The 20,652-nt window shown below is 40.5% G+C and overlaps 1 protein-coding gene across 4 annotated transcripts in view; it reads left to right on the top strand.

The window, feature by feature from the left end:
* The first annotated feature begins 2,693 nt into the window (after positions 1 to 2,693).
* LOC122642773 (LMBR1 domain-containing protein 2 homolog) overlaps positions 2,694 to 20,652 on the top strand; it is a 40,234-nt gene continuing 22,275 nt past the window's right edge. For 2 of the 4 annotated variants that reach the window (XM_043836362.1, XM_043836354.1), the window contains exons 1-3: positions 2,694 to 2,878; positions 17,723 to 17,799; positions 19,205 to 19,357. In XM_043836362.1, coding sequence (XP_043692297.1) covers positions 2,711 to 2,878; positions 17,723 to 17,799; positions 19,205 to 19,357 — 398 coding nt within the window. In that variant the 5' untranslated portion in view covers positions 2,694 to 2,710. Of the gene's footprint in view, positions 2,879 to 17,722; positions 17,800 to 19,204; positions 19,362 to 20,652 lie in introns of all 4 variants that reach the window. The other 2 variants (XM_043836372.1, XM_043836380.1) reach the window with 2 other exon arrangements.

Below are 20,652 nucleotides of genomic sequence, written 5' to 3'. Positions count from 1 at the left end.
TCTTTTTTTTTGGTGTCTCAAGACCGATTCTAGGGTTATTGATCACCGATTCGGATCGGAATCACCAATGACTGAATCTTTCCCCAACTCTGTGCTTTAAAACCCCGTGGGTAATGGGAGAGGCCGAGAGGGTGCAAAAGCATCAACATGCGGCTTCGCTTTCATAAGGGGGTGGAGTTACGGTAAAAGTTCTAGAACTATTGGAACTAAGGGTGTCAATTCCAGGCCCGCCCGGAGCCAGGCCCGCCCGGTTAAAAGTCCGATCCGGACGGACCGATTCTTAAGCGTGTCGGGCTTAAGCCCGACATGTTTAATAATAGGCGGTCGGTGTGAGGTCCTAGCCCGTCAGGCACCGATCGGACGACCATTTTAAGCCCGACCTAGCCCGCCGACTATAGCCCGACCCTTTAAGCAAACCACCCTCCATTAATCCATTTAACCCACCTGATAACCCTCTCTTTTTCCTATTTAACTCCTTAAAATGATTAGCCCATTAAGCCCAAATTAATGGGCAATTCAATTAATGGGTTTCCTTAACTCGGAAAATGTTTATATTCTTCTCCAATAAGCTTCTCATATCATAGTATCGAACCAGACATATACAAAAGGGGGGGTGTTCTTGCTCCAAAGAGAAAACAAATAGCGAACGAACCCATCACGTCAATGATGATTGAGTGATAAGCATAAGCACTTCATAAATTTGAGTTAATTATAATTACAACAAGAAACAAATCGGTAAATAAAAACTAATAAACATAAGTTTTTCATTTTTTTGGTAGAAACTAATAAACATAAGTTCGAGTAAAAGATTATGGTTTGAAAAATTGGATTTGGTTTGGGTCTTGAATGTGTTTTGGTGAAACCCATTTCTTTTCTCTTTATTTTTTCAAGTAGGAATTTAATTCGAAATGCTCGATTAAGACCCGGTAAGGCGATTAAGAATTAAATAGGCCCACAACCCGTTAAGACCCGATTAAAGACCGACACCGACGAACCCCGACGAGCGACATGGCCCGGACCGAATACTTAAATGGTCGAACACGGTGCAACTGCACATGGTGAGCCCGATAGGCGACCACCCGACCGAGCCCGACCTGGCTGACACCCTAATTGGAACATGTTAAATTAAACCCTTTAATTTATTCTATCTGAAGTTGGACTCATATTTGGTGTTGCCGTGCGGCACTTTCCAGCGCACGTGTAGCACGGACTCAAGGCGACGCGCATTGACCATCTTACCCCTCCGAGCACCTTGCCGAGCGAGGGTTAGGCCAATGCACGCGCCTTGAGTCTGCATCGCATGTGCAACCGGCAACGAGCCGCAAGGATCTTTTTCATATTAAGTTGGTCCAATCTAACACCCACATACACTAGATTGAGCCCCACTAGGCACATAACATTGTACCACCTCTTGTGATATTGTACACTGGAGAGAAGGGTAAAATAAAAATATAAAATATGGTGGAAACTAGTTTGACACATCCCTAGGTGTCAACAAGAAAACCAATTAACAAAAAAAAAAAAAAAAAGTATGTTTCAATTGTTTAATTAATTTTTTCATTAATGTTAAACACTATAATACAATCTAATATAAGATACAATATATTTTTACTAACAACGTTGTTAATCTCTACTGCTCTTAATTCTCAATGAATTTTGTATTCTCAACAAATAAAATACCTAATATATGATTGGGATTTACTTTCATGTTTGACTGTGTAATGTATGCTAATGCCTCCATGTGGCTATCTTCCCCCCCCCCCCCCCCCCCCAATAATAAGGTACAAATATGTGTCATTTTCATACTAAAATGGATAGAGATAGACTGAGAGGTACCAGGATATGCTACGTAGCTTGTCGGCATTCTTCACTCTTTACGATCAATAATAAAATTCTAAAAAATTTCAATTAGAAGGACAATTTTCATTCATTACATTATAGTATTTTGTTCAAATTTTGTTTCGAGTTATGCTTGTTCATTTAAAAATTTAATCTCATCTCTAACTATCTCAAATATAACATGTGTTGTTTTTTTGAAGGCTTTGGGTGTGTAGATAGACCAAAAACCGCTCCTCTCCATTGGTTACAAGGAAAATTAAAAACAAATCAAGTAAATTTTTTAAATTTAAAATGTTTTTGTAATCATTATCGCACATAATTATATTACTTATTCCGAACCATTTTATAATTGGTTATAGAAATTTACGCATTTAAATGGAAATAAAATTATATATTTAAAATATTATTAAAATAAATTTAAGTAATTTATAGTTTTACACAATCACCTGGATCGGTAGCCGGATCCAATTCATGGGTCGAGGAATCGGGTGGAATATTCGAATCGACCAATCCCGCCGATTCCAATTCGATCTGCGAAGTGCAGAGGCCAAACGGAGTCAAGATGGCATAGGGGGACTTTAATTGGACGAGAAGAGAAGAAAACAGAAGAAAAGAGAATAGGAGCAATTGGAGGTGCCCGGTCTTTCGATCTGCATGACCGGGTCTCTCCCCCTCCTCTCCTTCTTTTCTTATTCCTTTTCCGTTCGCTTTCACGTCAAAAGCTTCTGAAGCCACCTCCTCCTCCCTCTTTTTCTTCCATCAATAATTTATATTTCACCCTGAATCCTGACTTGCTTTCACTCCTCTGCAAATTCGTTCTTATTCGTTCTCTTGTTCACTTTTGAGGAGGGAGAGAGAGAGAGAGAGAGAGATGTGGATTTTCTATATGATCTCGCTTCCCCTCACGCTGGGCATGGTGATACTGACGTTGAGGTACTTCGCCGGTCCTAACATCCCTCGCTACGTCCTCTTCACTGTTGGATACGCTTGGTTCTGTTCCCTCTCCATCATCATCCTCGTTCCTGCCGACATTTGGGCGGTAAGAATTTTGATCCTTGCCCATCCTGTAATATATCCCTTTCGCTTCTTAGATCCCCCCCCACCTAGACATGCTCCTTCGTCATTCCCTTTTCCCCCTGTTAATTTTAATCATTATTTTAGTTGATTATACATATATCCTTTAGAAATTGAACCAACTGGGATCGGATGGTTGTTTTGTTGCATTATTTGATAAATTAATTGGGTCTCGTCTGGATTAATTTGGGAAGCAGATGGGGTTTATGGCAATTCACTAAGAAAAAAAAAGAAGCTGATGTGTTGAACTTTGGTGATTGAGCTGGGACTAATCAGTAAAATTGCAGTATAATTCAGTTTAATTTCATGCTTGAGTTGGATGGATTAATTGAAAGGATCTTTAAGTCACTCCCTGCTTCAGTTATTTTGATCCACAAGTCCGAACATCTGTTTCTGGTGAAGTTGCTAAATGAAATTATGTGATTATGCTTCTTCTTGTATGAGGCCTAACAAAGTTTCAATGTTTGTCCGGAAGATCAAGGGCATAATGGGATTTGGTCTTAATAATTTGGGAATTGGGATGGAGGAATATGGTTTTTGCAACCAACCTTGAATAATTGGGAGAAGGCCTAGTCAGTTGAGGTCAGTTGCCACTTGAATTAACAAGTATTGTTTTGTCTGGTCCAAAGGGGTTAAAACTGAAAAGGTAGCAGGATAAGGGGAGGAAAGGGGCAGAGGAGCATTTTCTCATAGGGCATACATCAGAATGGGGATGTGCCATAGGAAGAATTTGTCGGAGATGAGATAGAAGGCGCCGATTCGAGATGGATGTGGTGTTTCACTGGGCAATGGATCTCAGAGAAATGGGAGTGCTTTCTGGTTTAGGTGAGGAAACTCGGTAGTGAAAAGCTCTTATTTGTTTTTCAAGTGTTGGCAATGAACTTCAATCTTACCACAACCTTTGGCTTTGATGTTTTGGATCCATTGCGTACTTGCATGGAGAAGTAGCGAATCTATGTTTGGATGCAAATTTATGGGCTCCTCTTTCATTTTATTGGATTATAGGAAACACGATTAGGGTTATGAAAGAGAGAATCACTGCAGTTTCGAAGATCAATATTCAATCGTTGGACATGGTGGAGACTGGAGAAAGATTAGCTGGATGATTAGTTTATTGGCTTCGGTTTGTGATTTTTCAATAATGTAAATTCTGATATAGAGACGAGGTTTCCAGAAAATTTAAAGCCCGCAGTAAAATGGCCTGCAGCCAGTTATACCTTAGCTCCGCTATTGTTGTACATTATTTGAATGAATCCTTTTCTCAGTGGATTATTTAATTGAAAAATGGCATTAATATCTACTCGAGACATTTATGGCCAAGGATTTAAGTATCGGCATCGGGTATCATATTGGAAGGGTGATTTTACGTGACGTATCGTATTAGGGAGACATAAGACACGCTAAAGATACACATTGAAACACTTCAGAAACATATAGATATGCTTAGAATATATGCAAAATATATATTTTTTGAAGCATAATACACCTTAAATAAATAATATAGGTTCGACCATAGGATGTTAAGTATTCGACCCAATATCTGCCACGTGACAGATCAGTGAGAGCCTTGGGTATATGTCGAACATATTTAATTCTAAAGAAGACATATTGTGACCTTTGATTCTCTTTCTTACTTTGTTATTTGCTTATATACAGAATTTTGGTACACTGAGGGATGGAATCACATGCATGTGAATAAAAAAGGAGAAATTGTCCAGTGCACGAGATAAGAAAAGTAATTACAAGATAAGTAGGTTTAAAATTTATTTTACATCTACAAGTATAGATTTTGAAAAGATTTACTTAATTCCCAAATTCTCGTCTCGCTTAACAAGAAAATAAAATAAAACTTCCTAGAATACCCCTTTACATCACTTCTATCCATAAATTAAGGTTAAAGTTAAGGCTCATGTTAGGTAGAGGAGAGGATGAAGAGAATGTGTCTCTTCTTTCCATGGATTTAGTTTTGCTTGGAAGGATAACTTTGAACTAAATTGATTCGTCTTCCATTACATAATCTCCCAAGAACAGGAGACGCTTTAAAGGTATATTATGTATATATATATATATAGAGAGAGAGTTCTTCATGGGAGTCCATTACATTAAAGTGAGAGGTTTAATTTTGGAGTTGGCTGTCGTCCAACCCTTTCTCTATTAACTTTCCAAACATCTCAATCTCTCCTCGCTTTCCGTACCTTTCCTGTTTTTTAACTTAACCTATAAGAGCCCAAGCTCCCTCTCTTCCTCTATGAGTTGCAAATTATGTTATTGACGCAATATCTATAAAGCCGTTTGAATTTTGAAACCATGTAAAATGATTTGAGTCATTTGACTCTCCATCTTTGTCCAACCAGACTACCAAAGGTGATCTGCAGGTTTTATGGTGGAGCCTGTGGGTACAAGTTTCATTGTCATTCATGATAGAATTTCGAGAACAAGTTCTAAGCTTGAAAATGGAAGTGAATTTTAATATGGTGGAGTCTGATTTTTAATTTTTATTTCACAATCCCAATTGTCATATCACCACCGTCGTTGTCGTCAACAATGTTCAGAGAGTACTAATTTACAGGAAGAAAATCGATGGAGCAAAAACCTGGAGAACTGGGGAAGTGAAAGGAGAATAACACTTGATCTCGAGGATCGTACACGCTTACCGTTAAAGTGTCTCCTGTTCTTGGGAGATATCGTAATTGAAGAAATCAATTTAGTTCAAACTTATCTTTCCTAGCCAAACTAAATCCATGGAAGAAGAGATACATTCTATTCATCTTCTCCTCTACCTTGCACAAGCCTTAACTTTAGCCTTAATTTATGGATACAATGTGTAGAGGGATATTTTAGGAAGTTTGATTTTATTTTCTTGTTGGGTGGGACAAGCAATAAGTAATTTGGTATTAAGTAAATCATTTCAAAATCTATACTTGTGGATGTAAGACAAATGATGCAGAAGGCAAGCTATTGACATTGTGATGCAGAAGGCAAGCTATTTGGCAAGAAGTACTCTAAGAGAACACATGGGAGAAGGGCTGGTTCACTTCACCAATTGGTGGACCAACCCCATGGGCCATAGTGCCAACCAACTTTAAGTTGGGCCAGCCCAACTGAGCTGGGAGTTGCTGGGTCTCTCAAACCCATAATCGTGGGGGGGAGGTATACTTGTCAATATTTTGTAACTCAAGTGAGGGCCGATTGTCACTTATGGTGGTCCCCACTTGAGGAGTGAAGTATCTTATTTTATTTCCAAGTTAGTCAGTCAGTATTTAGAGTAGTTTCTAATTTTTTAGAGTGAATAATAATTCAAGTTTCTATTTTCTGTTTTGCTTGAGGAGCAAGTCTTTGCTCTCTATTTGTCGAGGTTTTAGAACTCGGTTTCGCCAGTCCATGAAACCAAGATATATCGAGATCTTGCATTTTTTCCTGTCTCAGCTCGATGGTGGGTTTCGATGGCCATATGGCCAAGATAGATCCTGAAACTTGACATCCAACCTATTTTAGGCCTTTTAAACACAGTGGGAACATTAGTTTTTACAAATTCAAACCCAAAATGGTACTTTGACTTCGGACCCTAAATTGATAGTCTACAGCGTATGTGAAGTCTACCCTAGGCTAAGCCACACACTATTTAGAACTCGTATAATTAAAGTAGAGGTGTAAAACAACTTAAAAAAGCATTAGGAATTATAATACATCAAACTATAAACCATTTAAGCATTAGGCATTATATTCATATTTCATAATCATATATGGTGATGGTTCGACGGTTTGTTAATAATTGTTAGAAACTTGGAAAGAAAGTAAGAGACACAGTGATGAAGATCCAAGCCTCCTCGAAATGAAGAAGCCACCCTAAACCTAGGGTTATAGTAGGAGCCTTAGTATAGCCTATACTTAGTTTATTTCAGTTATACGTAGTTTTATATTCTATTTTGTAATTGAACCGGCTCAAATTGGTTGGATCCAATTGGTTCAATTTGGTCCAATTTAAGTGAAGTGTTCCTATTGGCTAGTAGGATCTTATGTCCTATTGGTTGCTTAGGAATCTCAGCTATTTAAAGTGTTTTAAGTTGTTAGGGTAAATAGGTCTTTTTGTTTTAAGTTGTTTATTAGACTCACACTCCTTCCACGATTTTGGAAGAGAGAAGGAATTTAAATTGTATTAGGACTTGGCCCTTAGGCCCTTATTATTAATAGAAAACGTGGGAGGCTCCCCCACATAATTTTTGAGTTTTAAAAATACAATTTTGTTGCTGCTTTGCTGCTGATGCCATTGCTCCCTTGTGTGAGTGTTGCCTTGTGGATCTCAAGGTGAAGGGTGAGTGGACTCTCACGATTCCTTGCGTCTGTCCAGTACCGGGAGGTTCTTCTTCTTCTTCAATCGAGCTTCTTCAAGCTGCTGCTGCTGCCTTTGAAGGAGATCAAACCAGTAAGTAATTTTAGTTTCCTGCATGTATCCTTCCCCTCTTCATCCTCTACCCTAATCCATCCTTTCCCATCGACCCAATCAGATCACTAAAGCCAGCCTTCCATCCCCTCCATTAAACCTGCAACTATTCCTTCGAATTTTAGCTTGATCCCCAAGCATTTTTTCAACCATCAGATCTGTGCCAAACTTCCAGCAAACATCCCTCCCTCTCCCTCCTACACTCGATCCCAATTTGAGTCCCATCTGACCATTAGAAACCCTAAATTCAGCCTATTTCCTAATTCCTAAAACCCTAACTCTAATTCTGCAGGAATTTTAAACTTAACCAAATCCAATTATTTTTATCCCATAATGACCCCCTAGACTTGCATATTAAAGCCATATAAGAACCATTCCCAAATTCCCATCCTAAACCCTAGAATTAACCTAAAACTTAGTGCTGTCCATTCGAACCAGCAACCCCTTTTGCTATTGATCCTGTTATCTGGCTCCCAGTAGGTCTCCTACCTACCTAGGACTACATTACATAGGTTAAACAAATACAAGTATAAGTGAGTAACAAATCCTACCATTTGAGAGTAGCTAGTACTGAAACGTGTGGCTGAAGGTAAAACAGATATTTTTCACTATTTTGATCATGTTTCTATGAAAAAAATGATCGGTGGACATTGTGTCACACATAATAAGTACATAATCAACAAACAAGCATTGATCATGATTCTATGAAAAAAATTATTTTTTAGATGAATAGTTACATAACCATGTTTTTGAGAAGCAAACCAATTCCCTTTCTTGATGTTGAAGCTTGAATGTTGAATCCACAGGCTTTAATCTTCACTTAGAGGTGGGATGTGCCAAAAAAAATCCACCAAAGTTGGGTTTTCCCTTCATAACAGACCGAGATTGGCGAGAGGAGGCGAGATTTCGACCGAGATATAGGTCTAGTTCGAGTCGAGACCGAGAGATAGGTCGAGATCTCGGCCGAGATATTGTATGTTTTTGATATCGCATACAGTTTCGTCTCGAGAGCTGCCAAAACGGAGGAAATAGCGAGATCTTGTACCATGCTATTTATTGTAAGGGCTGTTCAAGCCTCCCCCATGATTTACCAGTTGAATGAAATCAGTTTTGCTTTGCTGCAACTATGAACTTTCTCTCAAGTTATGTGTGAAGACTTTAAGGGCTTAAGGAGCCTGGCTGGGAGAGCTAAATCCACCTATCCCCCGACCTTCTATTTTTTGTCTCCTTCACCTTCTCTGTCTCTTCATCGATCTCTGTGCTCCTGTTGTATTTTGTGACTGCTCAGCCATTGAAGAAGAACACTTGAGTGCCTCCACTGCTGCTGTTTCTCCCATTCGATTGAGGCTGTTGCTGCTCCTGCAATTCAGTCTTGCTGCTGCAACTTGTGAGGATCATTACTTGGCAACCCCTGATCAGACTTGGCTGAGTTTTGGAGGGCTGATCCCTGTCAAGGAGGCCTGCACTCGATCCCAACCTGAGACCCTGCTGGTGGTTGGTTTGGCCTGAGGCCTTAACCTTCTATTTTGGTGCAACTTCTACATCTCTCAACCTCACCATCAGAATTGATTGGAATCTTCTGTAATGCTTCTCCTCCATACAAACATCACTCAACCTGAGATTGGTTCTATTCTATTGGCTGGTTTGGTTTTTCTACACACTGATCCATACTTTCTAATTTTGTGACCTGTTGATAACCTGTGATCTGCTCATCCTATTTTGTTCCTGTTTGGAGGGTTTGTTGAATATCCTAGGACTTGCACTCGACCTTGATATCTAATGTAATTCCAGATGGATGTCAATCCAACTAAAACCAGAACCAGAATCTGCTTGGGTATAATGCAATCGGTTAGGGCAGAATGGAGGATTAGATGAACTTAGGGTTAGGGCTTAATGGAGTTAGGGTTTGATGGTACGGATAGGAGAAGAAGGGTTAGGGGGTTGGGATGAAAGCTTACTTGTGTTGGATGGATCCTTGGACTGATAACAGATCTGAGTAACTAATCTTTGAACCTTCACACAATCGGCAGCAACAAACTTGACAAACTTGAATGCACTCGAAGGAGAGAAAACAGTGAACTAGTGAAGGCTATCTCAGCCTCACCTTCACAGCCTATCTCAGGACAGTGGAATGCATTAAAGCAATAATCTTCTTCATTAAATCGTGGGGGGCTCAATGGAGCTCTTTACATTATATAGCCTTTAAGGCTGGACATAAAATAAATCCTAACTATGACTAGGACTCAAAATAGGAACGCTAACTAGGACTTAGGACTTCTAATTAGGATTCAGATTTGCACTAGGAATCCTAATTAGATTACAACTCAATAAAAATAAAACAAATACTAAAAATCCCCACGATTGTTGCTAGTGTAGGGATTCACCTACCCGATGGTTACTTAGGCTGGTGTAGGGAAGAATCCCTACACCTGCGGCTGGTTTTAGACAGCCAGTTTACATCAACTCCCCCCTTCTCAAAAACATTCGTCTCCGACGAATGGATGAAAGACATGTAGTGCTCGTAGAGATCAGGATCAAGGCGCCTGAAGTCGTCGGCGTGAATCCAAGTACTGTCACTATCAGGGCGATCCTTCCATTTAACAAGGAAAGAGTAATAGCCGCGACCACCCCGCATGGTAGTAAACTTGTTATCAAGCACATTCTCAATGACATCAGCAGTAGGAGTGGTAAACTGTGGGAGGCGGAGAGCATGTGCAGTATCACCGTCGTCCGAATGGTGGCCGACATAAAGAGTGAGATCGGCCACGTTGAAAACATTGTTAATCTTCATAGACGGAGGAAGCTCGAGCATATAGGCATTGGTCCCAATGCGTTGTTGCACCTTGAAAGGACCCATTTTGCGAGGGTGGAGCTTGTGATTGGCTCCAGGAGGAAGTCGCTCAGGAGAAATACGGACCATCACCAAATCACCAGGTTGGAATTCCACGTATCGGCGATGACGATCAGCTGCTGCCTTGTAACCTTCATTGTTAATAGCAATGCGTCGGCGAACGTCGGTATGGACCTCGGTGATGTGGCGGAGGAACTCATCAGCGTCCACACTAACACGAACATGAGGAGGAAGAGGAAGCAAGTCCACGGGGCGCTTGGGTTGCAGACCCAAAACAATCTCAAATGGAGTACGGCCAGTGGTCCGATTGACAGAACTATTGTACGCGAACTCGGCAATATCAAGGACAGAAGGCCAATCTTTCGCATGATCACGAACGGGACATCGGAGGAGATTGCCTAAACTGCGATTAACCACTTCAGTCTGCCCATCTGTCTGAGGATGAAAGGCGGTGGAGAACTTCAGCTTGGTATTGGTCTTCATCCACAAGGTCTTCCAAAAATAGCTAGTGAATTTGACATCACGATCAGAAACAATAGACTCGGGTAGCCCATGAATACGTACTACCTCTTTGAAGAAGAGCTTGGCGATGTGACTGGCATCAAATGTCTTCCGACAGGGAATGAAATGAGCCATTTTCGAAAACCTGTCCACCACCACAAATATAGAGTCATGACGCTCCCGTGTAGATGGGAGGCCGAGAACGAAATCCATGCGGATATGTAACCAGGGTGCATGAGGCACTGGAAGAGGTGTGTAGAGGCCCGTGTTTTGCTTATCACCCTTGGCAAGCTGACAATCTCGACAACGCTGAATCACCTTTTGGACGTCACGCTGAAGATGTGGCCAATAATACAAATCAGCAACTGCAGCATATGTTTTGCTAATGCCAAAATGCCCTCCCATGCCACCGCCATGTAGTTCCCTAATGAGGTGCTGCCGAAAGGATGTGTTAGGGATACATAGGCGTGTCCCGAAGAAGAGATATCCATCACGTAGGGAGTATTTGGCATCAGTTCCGCCTTGCTGTAATGTAGTATGAATGGGGAAAAAATCAACATCAGCCGTGTACTCATCTCTGATATGTTCGATGCCTGTGCTGTGAGTAGAAGAGGTGGATAGGGTGAGAACTTTCCGACTTAGCGCATCAGCGACCTAGTTCTCTTTGCCTGCCTTGTACTTCAGAACGAAATGAAACTCCTGGAGATAGGTGATCCATTTAGCTTGGCGGTTGCTTATGGATCGCTGAGAATGGAGATACTTAAGGGCCTCATGGTCAGAGTATAGAATAAATTCTTTGCCCACAAGGTAGTGTCTCCAATGCTTTATAATCTGGATCACTGCATAAAGCTCCAAATCATAGGTAGAATAACGCCGCTTAGCATCGTTGAGTTTCTCACTATAGAAGGCATTGGGATGATTTGATTGCATGAGAACTCCTCCAATCCCAACATGGGATGCATCTGTAGCCACCTCAAATATGACATCAAAGTTTGGGAGTCGTAGAACAGGTGCCTCGGTCATCTTTTGCTTGATCAAGGAAAATGCTTTGGTAGCAGCCGGTGTCCACTGGAATTTGCCCTTACTTTCTCGCATGCACTCAGTAATGGGTGCCATGATGCCGCTGAAGTTCCGAATAAAACGCCAATAAAAAGATGCTAGGCCGTGGAAACTCCTAACCTCTGTCAAGGTGTGTGGCACTGGCCAATCGACTATGCTTTGCACTTTCTCCGGATCAGCTTCAACCTCGGCGATGAATGGACGAAGTACCTGTGTCATTACACGCATGAAGGTGCTAGGAGCATTTGTGAGACCGAAAGGCATCACCTTCCATTCATATAGACCATCCTTTGTCTTGAAAGCAGTCTTCCACTCATCTCCTGGGCAGACCCGAATCTAATGATATCCGCTCTTTAAGTCAATCTTCGAAAAGATGGAAGCACCTGTGAGCATGTCTAACATGTCGTCAAGTCTTGGAATAGGAAACCTGTATTTGACGGTGATCTTGTTTATTGCCCTGCTATCAATACACATCCTCCATGTACCATCTTTCTTTGGAGTAAGTAATGCTGGAACAGCACATGGGCTCATGCTCTCAACAATAAACCCCTTGCGAATCAGGTCATCCACTTGTCTCTTGAGCTCGGCATGCTCAGTAGGGCTGAGACGATAAGTGGGCAGATTTGGTAGCACCGAACCTGGTACTAGATCAATGGCATGCTGAATATCCCTCATAAGAGGTAGCTCATCTGGAAGATCGTCTGGTACTAGATCTGAGAAATCATCAAGCAGATCTTTTATGGATTTGGGATGAATAGTGGTAGGGGTTGGTGACACTGCTCTTGTGACCAGGGCTAGTATCAACCCTGTCTCTTCACTTGTAGTAAGGAATTCTCGGTGAGGCAGGGACAGAATTCGTTGCTCCATGGGTTGTGCTTTAGTAGTACTAGTACTAGCATGTGGTGCCTTGCTGCTTGACCCTCCTTTCATTGGCTGTCTATTGTCAATAGTTTTCAAGACCTGTTGTCGCTTCAGCTGGGCAGCTCTAAGCCTTGGCTTCATCAATGGTACATTGAGGGGGTTGAGAACCAGTGGTTTCCCTTTGAAGTCAAAGAAACACTGATTTTTTGTACCTCCCGTCAATACATTGTTATCATACATCCATGGTCTCCCAAGTAAGACATCAGTCAGAATCATAGGAATTATATCACACCAGACATTCTCCTCGTAACCAGAAATCTTGAGTGGCACTGAGCATCGCTGATTAACCTCTAAAGTATCATTATTAAGTAAGGATACCTTGTATGGTTGTGGGTGAGGTTCAGCTTTAAGCTTCTCTTCAATGACAAAAGCTTTAGAAACCACGTTGACACAACTACCACTGTCCACGATCACTTGTGCTGTTGCTGTCCCGCTATCCATCAGTGTATAAAAGATGCAATGTCGACGCCAGTCCTCTCCTTTAGATTCAGCAACCAAAATGCGAGTTACTACATTTACCTCATAAATTTTGTCTTCCAAAGTATCATCATAGTCTTCTCCCTCAAGAGCAGCATTAACGGCCCAATTGTCATTAAACTGCGGGTCACAAACTTGGACATTTGGACTAGTTTCCATGGCTGCAATCACTGAATTGGACTTCCCTCTTTGGGGGCAGTACCTTGCATAATGACCATCTTGTTGGCAATGGAAATACTTGTTAGGTGTTTGACTACCCATGGGGGCCTTACCCTTTTCCTCTGTAGTTGGTGGAGCTCGGGTAGGGAAACCACTAGATCTGTTAGGAGTAAAGGTTCTCCTAATATCACCGGACTGCGGTGTGAATCTTCGGGGGCAGCCTTGATTAAATCTTCAAGCATCCATGGCCTTTTCAAAACAAGTGATTCAAATTATATATTTCAACCACGCCTATCTTGTCTTTAATGTCAACCCTCAATCCCAACTTGAAACGGGATATAAGCTGGTCATCATTCTCATCTACACCCGTACGTGAGAGTAAGTCATTGAATTTATCAATATACTCCTCAACTGTTAAGGTACCTTGTCATATAGTGTTCAGTTGATCATGCAAACGCCTCTGATAAGAAGGAGGTAAGTACTTCTCTTTGAGAATCTCTTTCATAGCTGCCCAAGTAATTGGTTCCATGTGACGACGAATCAACTTTGTCTTCATGTGTACGCCACCAATCTCCGGCTCCTCCAGTTAACTTAGTCGTGGCCAGCTGCATCTTTCGGTCTTGACAACCGAAACCACTTGAAGTAGTCATCTAGAGCACTCAACCAGTCATGGAATGCAATAGGGTCATGTTTCCCGTTATATTCCTTCAGATCCAGTTTTACCTTATGCTTATCATCATGGTAATACTGATTTCCATCGTGATCTTCATCTTCTTCATAGGTAGAATTGTTGTTGATCATGTGTGTCTACAGTAGTGTGAACCCTCGTGGTAACCTACGTGGATGTCGGTTGTTAGTGTATGAAGCAGCGAGCTTCAGTTTGTGATATTTCTTTGTGGAGGTGCGGTAGGACCTTGTTGTGACAAGACATCAACCTGTTGCTTGATGGTCTTCACATCTTCAGATAAAACCTTGACTATCTCAGCCGATTGCTGTAGAGTGGTTGGATCACTTGATTTTGGAGAACCCATAGCTAGGCTTTGATACCAAATAATGTAATTCCAGATGGATGTCAATCCAACTAAAACCAGAACCAGAATCTGCTTGGGTATAATGCAATCGGTTAGGGCAGAATGGAGGATTAGATGAACTTAGGGTTAGGGCTTAATGGAGTTAGGGTTTGATGGTACGGATAGGAGAAGAAGGGTTAGGGGGTTGGGATGAAAGCTTACTTGTGTTGGATGGATCCTTGGACTGATAACAGATCTGAGTAACTAATCTTTGAACCTTCACACAATCGGCAGCAACAAACTTGACAAACTTGAATGCACTCGAAGGAGAGAAAACAGTGAACTAGTGAAGGCTATCTCAGCCTCACCTTCACAGCCTATCTCAGGACAGTGGAATGCATTAAAGCAATAATCTTCTTCATTAAATCGTGGGGGGCTCAATGGAGCCAAGGTTCGAGAACTCGCGAGATCTCGCCGAGATCTCGCCGAGTTTCTCGGTTTTGGGCAAAACCGAGTCGAGTTCCTAGTCGGTACAAAAAACTACAATTTCTCGACCGAGATCTCGCCGAGATCTCGGTGATATCTCGAAGGTGAAAATCATGGTTTTTTTAGTACAAAAAAACCAATATCTCGCAGAGATCTCGGCGAGATCTCGGTTGGGCCCAAAGATGCTAGTTAGTTGTATTTAGCCCAATTTTCACCCAAAAACCATTTCCAACATAAGAGAGAGCAGGAACAGAAGTTCTTAGGCTCTAAACCAAGGGGAAAAAACCTCTCCTTCAAATTTCTTCTTCTTTCTTTCGATTGTTGGATGGAATGCACTGTTTGGAGTTAGATTGAAGTGCCAAAGTGAAGATTCAAGTGCCAATTTGGAGCATCATCACCTATTTGCAAGATTTCAAAGGTGTTTTCTATTTCTTCCCCAAATCTATGGAGTTTGATTGATGTGTGCTAATTAGAATGTTTTGATTGCTAATTTGCTATGTTTTACTAAATTATATATAGATTATGTTGTTTTAGACTTTTAGTACGACTCGTCGCCTACCAACCTATGGTCCAAAGTGAAACTCATATTTGGACTTGTTTTTTGGCAAATCTGGGCATGCCATTGTGTTTAAATGGCCTGAAATAGGCTGGATACCAAGTTTGCACCCAAAATATGTGTACAACCCACCGAGTTGGGGGTCCGAGTCCCAAAAAAAAAAATTGCACCAACTCGCCGAGATCTCGGCGAGATCTCGGCTCGACTCGGTTTCTGGCCTAGCCGAGATGCCACCGAGACCCGAGTTCTCGAACCTTGAATGGAGCTCTTTACATTATATAGCCTTTAAGGCTGGACATAAAATAAATCCTAACTATGACTAGGACTCAAAATAGAAATAGGAATGCCAACTAGGACTAGGACTCAAAATAGGAACGCTAACTAGGACTTAGGACTTCTAATTAGGATTCAGATTTGCACTAGGAATCCTAATTAGATTATAACTCAATAAAAATAAAACATAGGACTTCTAATTAGGATTCAGATTTGCACTAGGAATCCTAATTAGATTACAACTCAATAAAAATAAAACAAATACTAAAAATCCCCACGATTGTTGCTAGTGTAGGGATTCATCCCTACACCTACCCGATGGTTACTTAGGCTGGTGTAGGGAAGAATCCCTACACCTGCGGCTGGTTTTAGACAGCCAGTTTACATCAATATCAGCCCAATTGAGTGGCTGGATTTTGGAATACAGCCCTGGCCTTACATTTGAGTTTTCGACCCCTGTTTATACCCTGCTGTTGGGGTTATTCTAGTTGACCGCTGAGAATTATTGTGGGTTATTTGGGACTAAATCTGACCTAGTTTAGTCTTACATTACATTGTCTCTCAAGTATATAATTTTTTTTCTTCAAGCAGTAACTTCAATTTTTGTTTGTTTCTTTATTTTTTTGAATAGGAGTAAGTACCAACATTGAGAAACCCCATTCTTGAAATACCGGTAAAAACTCTGCTGATCTGAGCCCCTTTGACCAGCTTATCAATTTCAGCAAGTAAATTTGGCTGTTTTGGCTAGAATCTATAGTCAGTTTCTCTCACTTATTTTGTTATCTTAGTATGGTTTAACAGCATTGGTCTGAAATGGTTGTAAACCTGAATGAGCCTATGTACTCTGGCACATTTCATACCACTTATAATAGAGCAGGGGGGAGGGGGGAGAGATACTGGCTTGTAGAGTATATGTACGTCTTACAGTCTTAGTGTCACCATAGTATATTTTTATGTTTGATGTGAAAGTGTATGGATAGATTGTAGTGTTTATGTTTCTTAATACTGCCTTTCCCTATAAAAATTTGGGGAAAAAGGTCTTTACAATTTAAGTAGCTAAACCATTTAATATGTAATTGTTGATAGGTCATTTAACATATAATTATAGGTTTAAAAAAATGTTCATAGTTAAATGTTACTCTCTCTGTCCTGCAATGACTGTCCCCTTTGAAAAACCTCAAAGTTTAAGGGAGGACAATTATTGCATTAGTATAATAAGCCTTTTCTTTCCATTTTTGTCCTCCCTTAACTATTTATTTGAAATCTATTAAATGGGTTGTGGTTATCAATGGAAGGGGACAAACAGTAAAATCAATTAAAACTCACTACTTAATATGAATGATGGAAATTTGGACAGCCCAAAATGGGAAGGTCTTTCTTTGCGGGACAAAGGGAGTAATGTTTTTAACTTTAAAAGGGCGTACCCAGTGCACGAGGCTCCTGCCACTGTGGGGTCTGGGGAGGTTCATAATGTACGCAGTCTTACCCCTGCTTTCGCAGAGAGGCTGAATGGGAGAAATGGCACCGAAATATGGTCTATTTTGGTGAAAAAACTAAAACATTGAAGACCCCTCAATTTGCATGCCATATCGTTTCAGTGTTTCACTTTCGCACAATAGAGAAACAAAATAGGTCACCAAATTTTTGACATTTCGGTCGCAATCTGAACCATGAATACTGCAAGATGTAATGTTTTGGCTTGTACATTAATTGCATAACCCTTTATGGAAGATTACACACTGTCAATGTTAGATGTACGCTGGTGGCACATTTGAGATCAATATATATGAATCTCGGTGCAAATGTAATTTGGAATCCGAATGTAACTATCTTTGTCTCCTTTTTCCTGATTACTTGTGCTCATTTTATTTCAAGTAATTCTGCCTGATTCAATGAAGCCACCTTTCTCCCATGAATGCGAGCCACTTTTAGTTTCAATTTAATAACCCTGAATTAATATCACATTGAAGATCTTGCATCTATAGTTATGATGGTTGGAGTATTTCATAGTGAAATCTCTTGTATCAATGAATCATTGTAAGCATTTTAACTGGATTCCTTTATTTGTGAGACAGACAATAATTGATCAAGATAAGGGAGGCATTGCTTTCTTTTGGAGTTGGTCATACTGGAGCACTTTTATACTTACTTGGTATGCTATATACATGGATGTTTTCTTTCACCCTAGGGTTGAATGATGCATGATCTTGGTGACCACACTTTATCCTTTCTTCTTAGTCTCACCTTGGGCCACAATGCCGCAAATGATCAGAGTACAGCTGAAGCAACCTACTGTGTTCTAATTCCTCAGTGCATATTTCTATCGCATTGTGTAACAGTCCTTGCTTTACATGTTAAGATTTTATGCATTTTGTATCACTTCACTAAATTTTTTCAGTTTGTCTCGTTTCGCTGTAGATGAGTCAATGAATGTATTTATTAGAAATTTTGAAATTGTTCAATTTTCAGAATCATACTTTTCTCTCATGTAGACTGACATAATGAATCAAATTAGACATTAGATTGCAAGAGGCTTGGGCATTTTTGAGATTACCCACACCTGTGTTTCCCTCACATGGGTATAAGGCAATTCAACTAAAATCAGGTGTTTCTTATTGACTTAATTTTTCAAAAACTGCCAGGCTGCTCTTTTAATATGGCTTTATTCTGTGACAACTTGTTTGGCCTTGCTTAGATTTGCAGTTGAATTGTTCAATTTTCAGAATCATACTTTTCTCTCATGTAGACCAACATAATGAATCAAATTAGACATTAGATTGCAAGAGGCTTGGGCATTTTTGAGATTACCCACACCTGTGTTTCCCTCACATGGGTATAAGGCAATTCAACTAAAATTGGGTGTTTCTTATTGACTTAATTTTTCAAAAACTGCCAGGCTGCTCTTTTAATATGGCTTTATTCTGTGACAACTTGTTTGGCCTTGCTTAGATTTGCAGTTCTTCTTCCTCCTGTTGAATTGTAGTTTTAGGGTCTTTCATTATTCTTTCATGTCTCCATCATCAGAAAATTATACATGGAACTAGGTTTGAGTTAATAACTGATTTTTTTAAAGTTAATTGTGGTCTTATCTTTATTTTATGTCATCCATTTTGTTCATTTGTTTATAGAGGAATTCCAAGTACCACTTGTTAACTCTTAATTCCAATTACGCATTATTTTATGTCCTGTGCCTTTGTTTTTTTTTTGGGGGGGGGGGGGAATTAACAACAAATTTTATTGAAGAACGGTAGAAGCATATAGTAGCACAGAGTAGTACATGGTGATATAGACTACATAGAATTACAAAAACACCACAGCCGGGCCTCCTCAGAAGGACCTACCCCTCAACCCCAACCAAATACAACCATGGGCTCTAGCATGTCCTATGCCATGCTTCCTTATTGTTTCTTTTCTTGCATAAGTTGGTGTATGGCTTTGCATTTTAATATACATCTAATGATTATGTAGTAAAATAATACAAACATTTTACGGTATATTATACAGTCAATAGTACAAATATCCTCATATTTGCTATTATACGTTATTTCTCTAAGCAGGGCTGTGGTGCCCACTATTCAGGGTTATGAAGATGCTGGGGACTTCACTGTAAAAGAAAGATTGAAGACTAGCGTACAGGGAAACCTAGTCTTCTATTTGATTGTGGGATCTATTGGCCTTTTCGGACTTATTCTATTCATTATTATGCACAGGTTGGTTTGTTTCTTACCCTATCCTTCTTTTTTTGAATGCTAGCTTGGCTTAGTCTCTTGATTCAATGATCTACATTTCATTATTTTTTTAATAGAAAAGGTTCTGCATCTCTTATGTTCATTATTTGTGTAACTTAGAATGGAAAAAATTGTTAATGGTGGAAAGCATTACAATGGTAGACCCCAGTCAGCCTGGAGCATATAACTATACATTGTAAAGGAAAAATAATTCATAGTAAACATCAAGTCCAATCATCATGCAACTTTCATTAATGATATGTAAATATTATTCAGTGATGATAGATATATGATGAACTTTTGATGGATGATGAAAAAAATATTAGAGGAAAAGAGCAAGATATAGAAGTCTTAGGTCAAGCTGGATGAATGACAGCACAGAAACGTGGGAAAAGAAAAGGAAAAGAAGTGAAGAAATGGTATTAAGAGGGACTTCTATTGATGTATAGAAAGTATGGGGATTTCTTTTCCCCCCCCCCTCTTAATTTTTTTTTTTTTTGGGGGTGGGGAGGTCATGATGTAATTGCTAGGTTCTCCCTAATGTAGTATCTTTAGATGGCTTCTATTTCCTGAAGAAAAGCATCTCTGTATTTTTTTTTTTTTGGTTAATAAAAAATATATTACCAAAGCCCAGAGGGGGCAGGGAAAAAAAGAGGGGGGGATATACAAAGGGGGAGAAGGGGGGGGGGGAGGGGAAAGAGAAAGCCCCAAACCCAACCAAGGGTGGGAAGGGGACTCCAAAAGAGCACTATCTAAACCCCAGAAATCAACAATGTGCCTGTTCCTAGGGGAGTCTAAGAGCCTCTTGTGAGGAAGAAACTGGATTTTAGAGGAAACATCCGCAAAGATGGCTTTCCAAATCAGGTTAAAGGATCTAGATTTGGAGGTCCATCTCCTGAAGTTCCTCTCCATCCAGATGTGATAAAGGGCAGCATCAAACACAAGTTTGCCTATGGTGGCACAGATAGAGTTTCTGGAGAAAGTCATGACCAGCCAGAGCCACTCTCTGGCGAAGGGGAAGGGGGTTCTCCTGCGAGGCCAGATGGATGAGAGGAATTTTTTCCAGATGGTAGAGGTGAAGGGGCAATCAAAGAAAAGGTGGCCAATGTCTTCGGAACCATTCCAACAAAAGATGCAAGAAGGAGGGACATGGATTCTCCGGTGCAGGAGGAAAGCTTGGGTCGGGAGGCAAAGGTTAAGGGCTCTCCAGGCAAGGAAGCTATGACGAGGGTTGTGGCCTTTGAACCAGACAAGCTTATGCCAAATAGCAGTCGGGG

The sequence above is a fragment of the Telopea speciosissima genome, chromosome 1, assembly GCF_018873765.1.
Source record: "Telopea speciosissima isolate NSW1024214 ecotype Mountain lineage chromosome 1, Tspe_v1, whole genome shotgun sequence".
In the NCBI taxonomy this organism is placed as follows: Eukaryota; Viridiplantae; Streptophyta; class Magnoliopsida; order Proteales; family Proteaceae; genus Telopea; species Telopea speciosissima.
This window is presented reverse-complemented; position numbering and strand designations above follow the sequence as displayed.